Here is a 16,676-nt window from a genome sequence, read left to right on the forward strand (position 1 = left end):
TGGCGGAAGTGACGTATGCGGTCTCCGAATGCATCCTCAGGAGGATGCGGCCGCTGAATTGGGACACAGTGTAGCATTGCTACTTATTTTGCAAGAGCACTGTCACTGCATCCTGTGATTTGCACCACTCAAGATACACAGATACAAGCCAGAGCAGCAATCCCGATAGTTGAATGATTTGAGTTGTACATATGCAAGTAAATATGTGCTGGGCTTATGCTTAAGTTTAAACCTCGATGAAATTTGACGCCAACATTTGGACAAATAGCAAACTGTCTGTTGGAGCATGAACATTTCCACCAAAAGCGTATGGCTTACAGAGTTATGGCTTACAGTCAGTTAGTTAAACAATAATGGATTAGAATGTTGTTGAACAAGAGTGCAGGTACTCATGTTACTATGTTACTTCACAAGGATGCATATTCATACTTAGCTTTAAGATTTTTTCATAAGATGCTGAATAAAGAAAAAAACTCAAGATCTGAAAGCATTCCGGGTTATGCGTTAATAAAAGAAGCCTAAGAACAGTTATTCTAAATATATTTTTTAACAGGAATGCAATTATGGATCCTAATTCAAACCAAGCTGGCATAACGTTTTTATTTAAATCGTAAAATTATAAATAGCATTCCCCGACAGTAACTCACCCAAGGCTCAAGTCTTTCTATTTATTCAGTTAATGAACATTATTAGTGGCCAAGAGATATTTTACATTTAATACAATTATCAACTACCTAATGTTGCTCTTTTTGAGCTCTTCATTTTGATGTGCCATCCTCTAACCTAACTTGTTGATGAGACTTGTCAGCTCACACCTTACAGAATAGATGGATCTATTAATAGTAAATCCCATTCTGTGCTTGGTGGGCCTATTTATATAGAGAACACCTCCTTTTCAAGCTGTTTTCTCTACCATCCACCCAATGCTTACAGATGGAGTTAAAACGTCGAAATATACCTGATTTAATACATGCTAAGTTACAATCACAGGGGGCTCAGCTTTGCAAGATCTATAAGATACAATTGAGATAATTATTAAGAGCAGACATGTAAGTGATCTGGCTAATCTTTGGGGCAGCTAATAGAGATGCTATGCCTGTGAATGAGCTGAGCTGATGGGCTTTGAGGCAAACCACATTAATCAATGAGCAGATGAAACATAATTAATGAGAGAGACTGAATATTGCTAGATAAAATGAGTTTACAGCAGTCCGGCAGACCAGACGAGTCTCTGCCAGATTAGGAGAGTAAGATAAATTGTGTAAAAAATGAAAGACTGAGGTCAACACTGTGTCCTTTGTGAGTAGTATCGATTTGTAACTAAGATTCACTTTCAGGTAACTACTGAATAACTACAAGGTGGTGATCAGAGCAGAAAACAGTAGAAGAAACAGGAGCAGCGTCCTCTAATCAATGTCTCAAAGATATTATGGCTAGGCCTGTCACGATAATGAATTGTGTTGGACGATAAATTTTTCTGGAAATTATTGCGATAAACGATAATATTGTCAGCACCGTTTTAAGACCATTTTAGACATAATGATAATATATAATAATAATTCTAGTACATCCTTTCAAACATAACTTTTTATTGAACATTCAACATTGCAAATGAAATGTGAAATAATATTAAAATATATAAATTCATAAATAAAACAAATTAATTAAATTATAAAAAATTAATTAAATCACACACAACCAAAACAATAAATTAAATAGTCAGGCTGGAAAACAGAGCTCTCTCTCTCATATATATATATATATGAGAGAGAGAGCTTTATAAATAAATAAATAAATATGAGCACACATTATCTCACAAGCAAAAAAAAACTCCTTAAAACAACAGTCAAGTGTACAGTCCACTGTCAAAGACCCAGATGCCTCAACAGGCCATATCCAAATCTGTTTTTCTAAGTTTTCGAGCAAGGAACACCAACATGTTTGCATTGTCGGGCGGGGGCTCTCCATCTCCAGCTGCCGTGTTTGCTCCCAGCTGGGAAAACGGAATGGGGTGGTTGTGTTTTAGGTGGTTTAAAATGCGTGGTATTGCCTGCTTTTGTCACTACCTTTTTTAAACCAATGCGACACACCGCCCGGCTCATTCAAGTCCGTAGGTTCGCCTCGTTGATTTGGTTTGAATCCAAAATACTGCCACACCGGAGAATCGAGATGTGTAGTAAGGTTTTGTAACCAATTCCATTTCACTTTAAATTTCCCGCGAGTAAGTCACACGTTGTCTCCCGCTTGTCGCTATATTATTAATTTGGCTGCTACGCTGCTGCACGTGCACGCGGAGTGTCCTGACCTGGCTGTGTGTCAGCCCCGCCCCTCACAGCGCGCCTGGCAGCCACAGCGCTCCAGGCTAAAATGCTGGTCACATCTTTATGTAAACGGCAATTTATCGAGCTCAGAAAAGTTATCGAGTCCATTTTTATTTATCGTACGATAAGTCAATTTATCGATTATCGCGACAGGCCTAATTATGGCTAACCTCATGGCGCAGTTTAAAAGCCCCCACATATTGATTCAAGCAGCTCTGATGTTTTCAATGTGTTTCAATGGAGAGAGTGGTGCTCCAAATTGCGCTGTGCTCAAATTATTTCAACTTTGACCTTGTTTACCGCTGATCTTTCGAAGGACAACCAATCAGATGACAGCTGTATGTAGTGGGGCAAGCTAGCAAGGGAAGTATCCATAGAGACAAAACTTAATTGGTGGTTTGCAGCACTTAAAAAACTGCTTATCATGTCAATGCTTACTACTGTTGAGCTTTATTATAGGGTAAATTCAGTCACAAGTCTTAATACATAATTGCAAATCATCTGCAAGTCTATCAAATGTCCTTTAGCAGACTACACCTTTGGGACAGCAGCCCGGCCATCACAAACTCAGAGTGCATTATCATGTCCATTCTGGAATTTGGGCACGAGAGGTTTTATGTTGTTGTTAAGGACTAAGTGGAGGTTTGTATTGCATGACTTCATGTACAGGATAGTAAGATGTGTTGACCCTATCTCAAAATCTCTGCAATGAGGAGTTGAACAACATAGCTGATAGGAAAAACGGTCATATCTGCAACAATAGGACTCAGAATGAAAAATATTTTCTCCAGTCTCAATACATACCTGACCTTTAAACTCTAAGTGCTGCAGTACTCCTGTATAACCCGTTATCCTTAGTAATGGTGCAACTATTGTTTCAGTTATAGCAGTAAGATAAAATGAGATACACCTTTGTTGACCCCCAAAGGGAGAACTCTGCAGCAACACCAAGACAGCAATACTACAGATTAGAGAAAGTCGATGAAATAATACAAAGAGGTTCATAACAAATATCTTTCTAGCACCAGTTCCCAGATCACAAAGCTCAGTTGCTAATTGCTACATTTTACATTTGAATTAAACATTTGATTGCATTAAATTATGCCACTACTCGCTTTTTATCGAGCTTCAAAGTTCATTACTTTCCTAACCAAAAGCAATGCAAAGCAGGGGCATCCAGCTCACTATAACTCCAGCTATGCTTAGATTAGCCAGCTAGCTGTAACTTTGCTACAGGGCATGAATTTGTCGTTGTTGCTTCGTTACATTTGCTGTTCAAATTATTTGCAAACGGCAGACTGGTTTGTATCACGGAGCCAAAATCCAATTAAAATGTATGGGATGCTGACTGCAGTCCCCTTAACAACCACTGGTGTTATTTAAAACCAAGATGTTGTGAAAGGAAACAAAAGTCAATCTTCAACAGATTCAGGAACAACCACAGCCTCTGCTTGGACAGCAGCCTAAGCCCACTGTGTGCTTGTGTAGAGGAATGGACTATGGAACTCAGTAAAGCTAGTCCTCTCCAAAGACTTCATGGAGGAATAATCTCCCTCTGTACAGCAGACCAGGATGCAACTGCTTGGCTCAATTACTTTTGCTAAATAAATACCAGCTGAAGGCAAAAGTTCCTCTATGAGCTCCTTCAGCATGTTGCCCACATGTCTTTATTCTTATTTCTTTTTTTAATCGATCTCAGACAAGGACAGATGAGGATACAGACACAGGAACATTTCGATGAACTCTCGAATTTCTGATCCATCTTGCGATTAACTCCGAATCCTGCCCCACGGTGAGAGACTCGGACTCAGTTACTCTTGAGGTGCCGTCAAACAAAACTACGGGTACAATTTGAAGCTGTTGCCCTGCAGAAAGCCAAAGGATTTGCTTCTTGAAATAAACAGTGTCAAAGAAACAGATAGATGTGGCAGGATAACCTTGTGGATCAAGTCAGCGAAATAGAGGATAATGTTGCTTTTTCTTGTTTTGCATAACAGTACCAAGTCTGAAATGCTCTGATACTGTGACAGCAAGAAATTATCAAATTAGAAACAATTATTATGGTGTAACATTTAATTACGAGTCCAATTAATGTGTTGGATAAGTGGTTCCATTGCCTTTAAAACACTGTAATGTATTTACTTACTTTTATTTTCCTTTTTCTTTTTAGATTAATCATGTTTGTACTCTGTCTATATAGAATTGATAAAATATATACATGTAAATCATTTCCAGAGTAAAGAGCAAAACCGAGATACAGTAAACTGAAAAAAAAACTGAAAAAAGATTCTTCAGACTTTGTAGATTACGAGCCTTCTGTAAAGAATAGAGCACTGATGAGCTATTACCCAGACGGACGCATTGCTGAAAAAATAAATGGGGAACAAATGGAACATTGGATTCATCAAATAATGATGATGATGATGATGAGCAACAGGGGTCAAAGACATTCACTAGTTAATGTCTGAATTCATTAGTGTCTGCTGGACTTATCTTAAAGCTATTCATCGGAAAAAAGGCCCAAGAATCAAGTTTGACATTGGTAGCATAACTTAAAAAAATAAAAAAGTTCTCTAATAAGTTTCACAGAAGGGAATCATGTTGTCAGCAGATAGGAGTGTGTAATTACAAAGTATTATCTGAGTAATAATAACCACATTAGCTTGATAGCTCTATTGCATTAGTCTTTTTTTGCTTTGTTTTATGGGTTTCTTTGATCGGGAGCAACTGAAATCAATTACTTCATAGTTGTTCACAATGTCTTTGACTGTTTAACATTTTCATCAGACTATGTTTAACGTATCCTAGGAGACAGGCAAACTCCCAACACGCTAACAGACACAAAGCCTTCAAAGTTTATATTTTTATATTAACATTTGATGTTATGCTATGTCTGAAAGTAGCAAAGTCTGCATTAAAAACAACTTTACATTTCAATAGCTAAGACATTGCATATCATATGTTTCTATCCGTACAAAAAACAAAGTGGCTTCCAGTGTGTCAGAGTCAGACCAAAAGTGTTTTAAGAACAGCTGCAAATTACATCTCTAAATGTCTATTACCATATACTGTACATACCCTCTGCTGCTTACTGCTGCTGAGGAAGCATTTACTAACTATTCACCAGAGAGCTGGGACTAACTTCCAGAGGATATTAAACTTGCACCAACTTTGACCACATTACAATCCAGGTTAAAAAACTAATTTGTTCTGCTCTGCCCTTGACTGAACCTGAAATACTCATCGTAAAACATCCTGTCCTCCAATCAAGCAAGAGCTGTCAAGCCCAAAGAAACTCGACACGGTAAAAGTCTGCCAGAAGATGTGAGGATACACTGTACCTTCACACATTTATGGATACTAAAAACCATGTAATGAGCCTTGAAATCAATAAAAAGCTGTTTAGTTCATAAATCAAATCGCAATAAATTTAAAGGGTAATGGAGCTGCCAATTTGCTTCGGATGGAGGAATCCTTCCTGACATAAATGGAATTAGATGATCCGGTTAGCAGGAAAAGTGTTTTCTATTTGTTCTTTTGTTACGATTTGACATAAAGCCACTATTATTTGGTTGCTGTCAATGCAATCTGGGAGAACATCTAGGGGGGGGAAATATAATGGGAAATCTATGTTGGGGATGACTTTAACAGCATTGTCCTCTCAAAAAAACATAAGAAGGTCATTTTAAGAGACACACTCATGCTATAATCTGTTTGCAAACAATACAAACAAATCAAGCCCTCATATTTACTTCATAATAAGTTTCCTCTGGGAAGATCTGATTGGAAATGCTCACCATATTCTGCTCAAAGCAGTGTTTATCAGCTTTATAAAAGCATCCAATTACAAGCTTTATCGCTTGAGAACTAATGACAACAACATGCGAATACTATATTCCTCTGAGAAGTCCATATCAAATGATAGTAAATACAGTTTGGTTTAATGGGACTTTGTTGTATCCTTTGAGCATAAGAATATGCTACTTCTGATTAAACATATAAAACAGTTTGACACTCCAGTTGTCTCACCATGTGTTTTCAAATAACAGTGGGAGGGAGTCACATCAGGCTAATGTGCTGTGTTGTTTCGCAGATGACAGGTATCATGGGCCAGGATTGCTACTTTGAAGGCCATTTGAAAACTCATTTGCCAGCAGGCGGTGTCAGCTGGTGGTGCTGCAAATCATGGGAATATGCAGCCGGGGGAAACATGTGATCAGAGCTGAGAGTGGCGGAGGATGAGCGGGTTGACCTTTCCCTGCTACCCACTGCACTTACTGTGGGAGGAGCCTGCTCACCACGGTGAAACTCACATTCACCTGCTCGATTTTTATATTCCAAGACAAGGTTAATCGAGCAGTTCTGCATAAAGGTCGAAAAAGGGGCTGCTACCAAAAGGAGTGAGCCTTAGTACATGGGTACCTTCTCTTTACATGGTTTTCCCAAAGTCAAATAAATAAGGGAGAAGTTTATATTTATTAAGAAGCTGCTGGCGGGTGTCTAGTAATGGTCTGGCTGATATGCCAGTCTATTGCAATGTACGGTACTGACAAAAACATAAACATATAAAAACGACAACAAAAATTCAGACAGAGATAATAATATATATTAAATAAAAAGAGAAAAACAAGATGAAAGAGAAAACTAAAATAGTAGCATCTTGTATTAAGGTAGCATGATACAGAGAAAAAGCTCCCATTTAAACCGTTTTAATATTCAGTAATTGACTCTAACCCAAAGCATTGTAAGCAAGCAGGACGTTTTGTCACATGTTATTCAATTTTATTTTGATCTATTCCCCCCAATAACTATCTGATGCTCTCTTTTATCTTCACTAAAGTCTGACAGACAGCGATAATTAATTGACAAACCAGCAGCCTGATGGGAATAATAGCAATCTGGGAAGAATCAATACCACAACCTCCCGTGCATCATATAGCTCTTCATCCACCAGCGGTAACAGAGCATTACCTCTACTCAAATTTACACCACTTGTCCACGATGCATCTTTAGTGATGGTGTTGAGAAGAGGACAAGTGATGGCTTCCTGCCTCTCGGGAGGGGGATGAAGGACTTAGATGGATTGTCACAGTTGAAGTGCATGTTTATGGATCAGCTCTGACTGAGTGCTCCTTTAGAAAAGAGCCTTCGCTGCCCGATCGATGGGGTGATTATGTCATTGTTACCTTCCACTTCATTATGGATCCCTGTGAGCTGAACACGGCTAAATAAAGAAACAGCCTTTCATGCACGCTGCTGTGTGTTAATCTGCCGTTGGATGTTTTCATATTCAGCGCTGCTAGCAATGTGTCATCCACACCCAGACAGGAAAGAACAAATAGTTAGCGTTATGAAGAACAGCTCATTAGATGTGTTGCTACAAAAGGAGCATGGCGGAAATAGTTAGTGACAGGGACATCAAGATGTCAGCGTGTGTGTCTGCTTTACCTGTTACAGTCGACGTGCAGCAGTAGGTGGGTGGCGCTGATGGTGAGGGCGATCTTGTGCCACTGGCCGTCAGCTAGGCGGTAGGGGAAGGACTCGGAGCGCGGCTTGCCTTTGAAGCGGTAGTGGTAGCGGATCTCCTCCCTCACCCCGCTGCTCTCCAGCTCAAAGTAACTGCAGAGGAAGAGAGGGGAAGTCAGAGGTGCTCAGTTTCCTGGTTTCCAGTCTCCTTTCAAAACTCATTGAAAACTAGAGCCTGTAATGGAAATTATGATTATCAGAAAGTATAATGCAATGATGTTGTATCTAACATATAAAGGATCATATTCCTTGTTTTTATTTATTCTTCTCGATTCTATAATCTTGGGCTTTTTAGCCGTTCCTCAGGAACTGAATTTAAAAATAAAATAACCGGAAACAGACTTAGGCCTACTGTATATGGGACATTCCGAGCATCATTGCAACACACACCCACTGAACTGATTATCCAAGAGCCTCAGCTTGAAGCTCAATGATTGGATGTTTTAGCCACAATGCACGTTGGGATATGGTGTTAATGCGATATGAAATCCGAAATACATTTCGGAGTTTAGGATGGCCGAAGACACTACACTACCCTTAATCCTCAGCGATCGTACAGTCCCTTTACTTTATTTTTAAATTCTGTTCCTGAGGAACGGCTAAAAAGCCCAATATTATAGAATCAAATGAATAAATAAAAACAAGGATAATTGTGTGTTATTGTTGAGTAAATAACAGTGTGTTATTTGGAAAATAATATCAAATTAGAAGGAAAATAAGATTTAAAAAATACTCAGTATTCTGGTGCTCTGAGCCCCATTTATTTTCCTAACGGACAGCAAAAAAAGTCAGACATTATACGATTTAAAATAAAAACAATAATCGTGGCTTGGTATTGAGTAAGAACATGTTTTTATGAACCACACAGCTTCCGATCTACCAAGACCCGACCAGACAAAAATAAGTGGTGCAGGCACGAAACGTGGCGTATCATATGCACGTAAAACTCTGCCTCAGAACTCAATGGGAATGCTTGGTGTATCATATGCACGCAAAATTGGACGTTTGCGTGTCTATTGCACGGATTTCCAATGTGTAAAGTTGTGTCATTTGTACGCAGACTGAAGAGAGTGGGTTGGTTATTTCATTAGCCAGCCGACAAACTATCAACATGTGTGTACACATGAAGCACAGATTTGATACTTCATCAAACAGGTAGTGAGGTGATTGCTCTGTGTCAGCCTGCCTATCCAAACTGAAAAAATAAAGATATTTCTGTCTCAGTTTCACCTGCTATTCTCACTTAGCGGTGTGACTGCAGGCGTTCGACCGGCACCACAGGCCCTCTCCTCTCCTCCCTCATCAGCCACGCTAAATCAAGAGCTAGCCAGCCAGAGAAGGCGGCAGCCGGGAGCCGCAGGCAACCAGTCATGACATTTCAGCTTCCCTGAGGCTGAAAATGACCCCAACACAGGGACTCCTGGCCCCTCTCACACATATACACAGACAATATACAGTGTGTGACACAGCTTTCCAATATATAGTCCAAACCTAGCCTATATGAAACACACACAGGCTCTCACACACACACACATAGGGATCAGGCCCATCCTATTCCAAAGCTCAACAGCTCTCATGCATATTTATGGTAAGGGGGAGTGGGCCCACTCCAGAGAATATCAATCGCGGCTGTGAGGAAGCAGATTTTTTCCAGCCTTCTCTTGGATAAAATATACAATATATATATATAGAATTTTCATACTGACCAAGTAAACATTTTAGAAAGTATGTGATAATGTAAGAAATACAGTACATACATAGTTATGAGACATAACAGGATTTTTTAAAGAAGTGTGCAGATATGTTATATTCTGCATGTTCGATTGATCTGTACCCAGAAGGAAGACAGGAAGTGGGCCATGTTTATACAAAATTATTTGAATGTATTTGCATTAATTTGAACTGTTAGAAATATTTCCACATTCTCACACTTTCAATTAATCATCTTCCTTCTTCTCTTTTTATTGTTAACTGAATAAGGCTGAACATGAGCTGTCTGAACCTGGGGTTCATTGAACAATACGAAACTGAACTTTGGCATTTATATGGGATTTTGATTGTTGTTTTCTTTTATTTACGTTATTTAAGTTAGACAGCCAGCTTAAAAACAACAGGTTTTACGCTTTCTTTACTTGCGGGGCTTTAAAATAAATCTATCTGGGAACAGTTAGCATTAGCAGTCAGCTGTCTACCGTTAACTGACTGGCTTGTGGCATTACAGAATATAGCTAACACTATTCAATCATGTCTAGTGAATAAAATGACTAGGGAATAAAAATCAAATTCATGTAATGCAAAAAGAATAGGTGTTTTATTATATATTAGTGATGGTATTATTTCATTCATTAAAGTAAGGCTGAGATCTGTGAATACGCCGATACTTTGCCACAAAAACATAAAATTAAAAAAAGTTGTTGAAAGAAAACAAAAAAACTGTTTGCCAGATTACCAAAACTCATCGTTTAAAACATAAGTCATTATTTCCTCATTAACAGGGAAACTGTGAGTGCCCCACCACGGCAAGCACAGTAGGTCAAAGATGAAGCAAAGCTGTTCGTTGTGAACTGAAATGGCGGTTTGGGTTATATTTGTATTGTTTGCCTTCAATTCTCTCTTCTGATGAAAGCTTTAGTGCTTGTGTTGCCTACATAATACAATAATATGAACAAACAATTGCTCAGAGAGAAGACAAAGGAAAAAAGTGGAGGGGGCGTCTTGTTGTTGGTTTGAGATTTCAAGAAGTGTAAACCTTTCCACAGAGCTAATGACGGACCATCAGCCCCCAACACAGCCAGCTGTCTTAATACTAAAACAAGTGTTTTTCCACAACATTAAATTGCGTTTGCATGCCCCGAGCACTGGCTACCTGCATGTGTGGAAGAGAGAGAAGTACAGTCAGTATGGGTATGGCTGGCCAGTCTTTGTACAGCATGTCATCACTCTGAAATTAAATGAATACATCACTCTGTGGCTGCGCTGAGCAGCGTCTGACAGCCCTCTCTCCGCCGTGCTGCAGGAGACAGAGCCTCTTGTCAGCTGGAGAAGAATCATTTGCATCGAGCGAGGAGTAAAGCGGGAACGAGGACTCTCTAGTTTCGCCCTCTCCCACTGATGGAAGCCTCCTCCAGAGGCTGAAATCACTGAACGAGCCGAAAACACCGTTATCCTGATTTGACTCATGAAATAATCATCAAAGGCATTAACTCCACTTCACAGCAAGCGCTTATTTTATGAAGCATTTAGTGGTAGCTATTGTATCCCTGCATTACAGCATATTTAATGAGGGGGAATAATCCGTTGGCAGGCAGTCCATTTGTTACTAATTGTGTAGCCCCACTGACACTCAAAATGACATATCTGTTTTGGTGCTTTCTCTGTACAGAATCAAAAACAATGAGCCTTATCAGCATTTTAATGACTTGCTTTTCATCAAAATGCTTAAAGAACCAGCATTTTAAAGAGCCATTTTGTTGTGGACCAATCATACCTTCAATGTGATCCGCAGCTTTCGAAAACAATTAAAAAATAATTTTGCATATCAAAGACAAGAGACAATGTTGGATTGAGGGAGACTGCCACTTGATAGACTATACTATGTTCCTTAACAAATATGCACTTGAAAAGAAGATGTGCATGAATGAGCACGAAAAGATAGAAGTGAGAACATTAAGCTGATTTAACCAAATAGTTGCTAATGAACAATAAGCATCAGACAACGGATAATGGGAAAGGCTCTTATGGACGCATTGCTTATGTCCACAACATTTGGACAAGAACATCTGCACTTCTAAGCCAATTGCTAAGCCAATAGTGATGCAATCAGTCTAAGACTGTCTGCCTATCAAAGCAAAGCTCCTGAATTCGGCCACAGCTTTAGATTTCCTAATTTATATTTAACAACAAAGAAAAGATAACGCAAGTTTTCCTTTAAGACTACATATTAAACGTCAATGCTATATTGTGTCTTAAGGCTCCAGCATGGTGGATAAAGCATTTGCCAAATACATCTAATGCAATGTCATACTGTATTTTATAAGGAAATGTGAGGAGTTTCTCGGCACAATGTAACATGAAACCGACTTGCTGTGAGCCATACCTTTTTGCACCCTTCATCTACAGATATGGTGATTTTGCAGGTGAAAAATTTGATTTCCTGCTTCACGCCTATCATAAATTCAAATAGAGACACCTTGAATTTATATTTTCTTTTCGTCAAAAGCACTCCCGGTGACATGGCAATTCAACAATAAATCCTGCATGTTCACAGCTATGTTCTAATGTAACCGCAGTCTTTCTCATTAGCTGCACATCATAAGAAATAAATATCTAATTGTGTGACTTTTCACAAGCAATGAACTTATCCTCAGTGATGACAACATTATTAATAATCCGGGACATACGGAGGAGACGTAATGCTCATGCTAATGGCTCCCCACATTTTCCTCACTGTACTATAAATGTGCTGGGAGCAGAGGAGATGGTTCAAACTGCTGAGTAAAAAAATAAACAAGCACAGAGGAAGGGTTGCAGGCAGTGACTTGGGGTGAAAATTGTAAAGTTGTGTAAGGGTCTCAGGAAAGTGGTGACAGCTCTGGGGAAAAAGCTGGAGAGTTGACTAGTGGTCTTCATCAAAATGCACTTGCATCTAGAAAAGTTTCTGAAATAAAGGGCTGACCAAGAGTGCTGGGTTGGCTGCAAATCATCCTGTCCTTTTTCTTCAGCCAAGGTGTCGAGCAGCTATTCCACGGAGGACAGCTGACAGACAATTATCTGCTCAATAGGGAGGTCAACACTCTGGAGCTTGTCCATGGAACGGGAGGAGAAGGAGGGGAAGGACAGATACCGCGATGGGAAAACCCACCAATGCCTTTAGTTACTGACCTGGAAAATGGGGCCAGGATTGGTTGTGAGGCATTGCGCTTCAGATCCGTGATGGGAGTTTCTAGATTTGGCAGATTATCTCATCGGATGGTGGTGGAAAATAGGTGTAACTTTCAGTTATAGATCAACTGGAAGTGTTGAGCAGGAGCAAATGATTTGTTGTGAACACAGACTGCCTCAGGTTCCTGGTGATGAGGTGAATCAGGGCAGTGATGCCCCCAGGTTTAAACAGTTGATGGATATGCCTGAGAGGGTGGAAATACAGGGTGCAGAGGAGTAAATAAAATAAATCCACATGGGTGCTTCTTCACAAAATCCATCTCCGGGCATTTTTAAGCCTGGTATTCCTGAAGAGTTCAGCTATTTATTGAGCTGAGATACTATGGGATTGTGAATCAATGATCAACATGGGCCAAGGCAATTGTTCTTTAATGACCATGGGAGCTTGCCCCGTAAGAGACAAGGGGTAGCATACGTATTCAGATCCGTTACTTAAGAAAAGCCACACTGGAAATATGGAAAGTAAATGCATCTGCAGCAATTCTGTTGGAGAGGATGTGAACGATGACAAATGACTGAATCTTCAGTCAATTTTGATTTTAAGATATTTGTCCAAAATGTAAAGTATCAAACGGAAAAATTGTGTTATTAAACATCCCAATGTTGTTTAGGAGATCTGATATGCCATAAAGCTTTTTTCTGCTGTTTTTTTTTTTTTGATGACGAGGGCAGCTGAGAGGCTGGTGAAGGTCTCTGCTGGACAGGTGAGGGAGGTCTGTTAGTCTCAGGATTCTCAGGGGGATGCTGTCATTGAAACTTTAAGCAAACACTGCAGAGGTTTCCAGGAGCTGTGGGCAGGATGAGTCTAAGGTTGCTTTGTTGTTGCTAGCGAGCAGAACAAATCCTTTGTCGTGCTGTGTGAGTGCAGCAGTGGCATGTGGCTGGTATTGTTTTCACCTTGTGCGTCTGTGTGGGTTATTATTGAAAAATGTGCTCCTGGAGACACCTATGATTTCAGGAACTACCACAGAAGTTGTTTGAAGTGGACAGGATGTTAAAGATGGGGTCCGAGGAAGGGCGCAAAAGTAGTGGGATTAGCTGCCATTAATTCCCTGGTTTGATATTCTGTTGTTGTATAGTCCTATTGCAAGATGGTTTTCTAATTTATTTTTCCTTATTTTTGTCTTGATGTTCATCGGGGTTCTCTAAATATAGGTTATTTTAGCAGAGCAAGAGCTTCTATTCCGATTCATGTGTTTTTTGTTTTTGAAGGAAGCCTCAGAGAAATGAAAGCAGCAACTGTCAAACCAAATGCTTATGTCAACTATCTTGAGCATCTAAGAGAATTTAGATGTGCCCCAGGGCTTTTATTTTCTATCGGCAAATTGCATCATCTGAATGATCCAGGTCGGCCTGTCAAGCTAAATCTACCATTTGTTGCTTGGGAATTCATGAATACTGTACAGTATTTTAGAGTTCCATTGTACCCAAAAAGCAGTTGATAAACCACAGGAAATATATACTTATTTCACCAAAAAACAATGATCAGTTATCGTTGAAAAGTTCTAAAATACAACCAGTTAATGGTTCACTTGTGTTGGCTGGGGCACACTTACTCTCTCATAGTCTCATGTAATAAATCTGATTGGACCCAGCAGGCTTGTCTGAGCTGGAGATATTGTTTGACTGGAGTAACCCCAACACTGCTTTCTTGTAGCGATAACAGTAGGCACTGCCACTACTTTAATACTATACTGTGCTTCAATCGCTAATGAACAATAAGTCTAGAACACTGCACAATGTCGACTTTGATTACATGTAATATGAAATCTCTTTAGCAAGTAGCCAGTTAAAAGTTGGAACATCTTGCAGTTTAAGAGCTAGATATTTTAATCAAGAGTAGGTGGAGTCACCTATTACAACTGGACTCACATTCATCAAGTGGACAAAAACACAACTCCGACTGATATCCTAGATTACTGTGTGTCTCCTGGATGGGAACAATGATGTTGCTGTTATGTTAGTCAAAGTAACTTGATAAAGCTGTCACTGTGGGTTTGCCACCTGTTATTGGTTGAAAAACTAGGTGTACGTTAAGTCCTGTTAACCGTAATGTTATCAATGGTCTGCAATTATATGATAGTACACAGAAATTCTAAAGAAGATTCTGAGAAATATAGAGAATCATTGTAAGTTAGACTTAGTAGTATCCAGGGAGTTCAGAGTGGAAACTGGAATATGTCTGAGGTAAGAGGTGCAGCCATACTCCATGGGGGAGATCAGGAGTTCAGGATAGAAGCCAGAAGGTTTCCTGTCTCTAAGATTCACACAAATCCTATCCATTGCAAAACACATATTGAAAGATTCGACAGAAGAAAATGAAGTAAAAAATAAACAGACAGATCAGTGATTCAATATGCAGCAAGACACAACAAAGAACAGGCCATGTTATTACATTATTCAAATATTGCAGCGTGGCAGATATTGACTGCTTCAAACTTCTCCCTGCTTACTCGCCAGTATTCCCAAACTTTCCACACAAAGTCTGATTGAACAAGTCCCTTTCCTCCATCCCTCAGTGTGTTTCAATGTACACCTCATGTTGACTTCAGGTCAGCATTTTCCCTTGAAAGAGAAGAACCTGTACAGTAAGTGCTTATAGACAGGTATGTCGAGTGACACGCCGATGACCAGATCAGCTGGAAGAGCTGGCTGAGCATCTGAGTTGTCTAAGTACTCAGGTGCATTGGAACGCTGGGCTTTGAGTTAGTTCATCACAGAGCTACTACCACTTGCTGACAATAAGAGTGTTACTTGGCTCAAGAAAACTGCTGGCTTTGCAGAAACAGGCTTCTTTTGTTGTATTCAGCATAGTGGAGCAGCCTTGCTTTCCATTCCCCAGTGCCGGGCACAAGAAAAAAAGAAAAAAGAGGTTTCTTGTGCTTTTGCAGCTGGTACCCTGAAATGCCTGCACTCAAAAGACGTTTTTACTTTGAGGATGAGGAGTGCGGAGGACGAGAGGAGGGAGGAGAGGAGGATATTATCATATTGAAGAAGCAGAGCTGGCAGAGGAGGTGGGAGGGAAGAGAGGACGGTTTGATTGTGCTGAGAGAAAGATGAAGAAGTAAAAAGAGACACAGAAGGAATGTATGATTGGATTTGGCCGAGCGGTGGAGCTAGCTTTCTGTTAGCTGGGTGAATGGGAGGCCTGTGCTATAATGGGAAAGAACGGGCAGCGGTGGAGGGCTCTAATAGGGCCTTCAGAGAGGATTCAGAGGTTCAGAACAAATCCTCGGTCACAATGGAGCACAGGTCTCCACTGAGCCAGGCAAGGCTCTGTCCATCCCGACAAATGTAATTAGCCTCACAGTGTGGGACCAACAGCTTCACTCAAAATGTCCTCAGCCTGCTGCTTCTTGGCTTCTAGTCTACATTTGCCTCACAATATCTCCTTAGTCAACAATATAGAATATGTGAAGGAAAAGGATGGCTTTAGAAAACAAGTAACTGAATAGAGGTATATTCTGTTATAAGTAGGAAATAAATGTCTTCAGTTAACCAACATAACATTAACAAAAGCATTTTCTTCTTACCCCTATGGTGTCTGTCCATCCAGATCGTTTTTGTTGTGTTTATGTTGTGTTGAGATTTTTTGTAAATGTTTTCGAACTCCTGTTTCTTTCCAGAAACAGTTATGTTATGTTACGGCAAATGCTCTTAAGCAGAAGGGTATATGGTGGAGAAATTGGCCAAGAAACCTGCCCTGGAAGACTGTTCTCACATGTTATTTTTGCATATACCAAAGCATGAACACAATTTTTCTCTGAAATAGTACTTAACCTTAGACACATTGATGGCAGATCAGAAAAAAAACGCCTTTCGGAAGGCACTGACAAACATCGCCTGGCAGAGGTCCCCAGGTATTGACACATTTACTCTACTCTGAAA

The 16,676-nt window shown here is 39.9% G+C and overlaps 1 protein-coding gene across 1 annotated transcript in view; it reads right to left on the reverse strand.

Moving 5' to 3' along the window:
- LOC307030154 (protein kinase C-binding protein NELL1-like) overlaps positions 1-16,676 on the reverse strand; it is a gene marked incomplete at its 5' end in the record, with an annotated part of 327,739 nt that overhangs the window by 234,525 nt on the left and 76,538 nt on the right. Inside the window, 1 exon segment of the mRNA XM_079666422.1 lies at positions 7,770-7,940. Coding sequence (XP_079522548.1) covers positions 7,770-7,940 — 171 coding nt within the window.

Source organism: Notothenia rossii (assembly GCF_949606895.1).
Source record: "Notothenia rossii genome assembly, chromosome: 2".
In the NCBI taxonomy this organism is placed as follows: domain Eukaryota; kingdom Metazoa; phylum Chordata; class Actinopteri; order Perciformes; family Nototheniidae; genus Notothenia; species Notothenia rossii.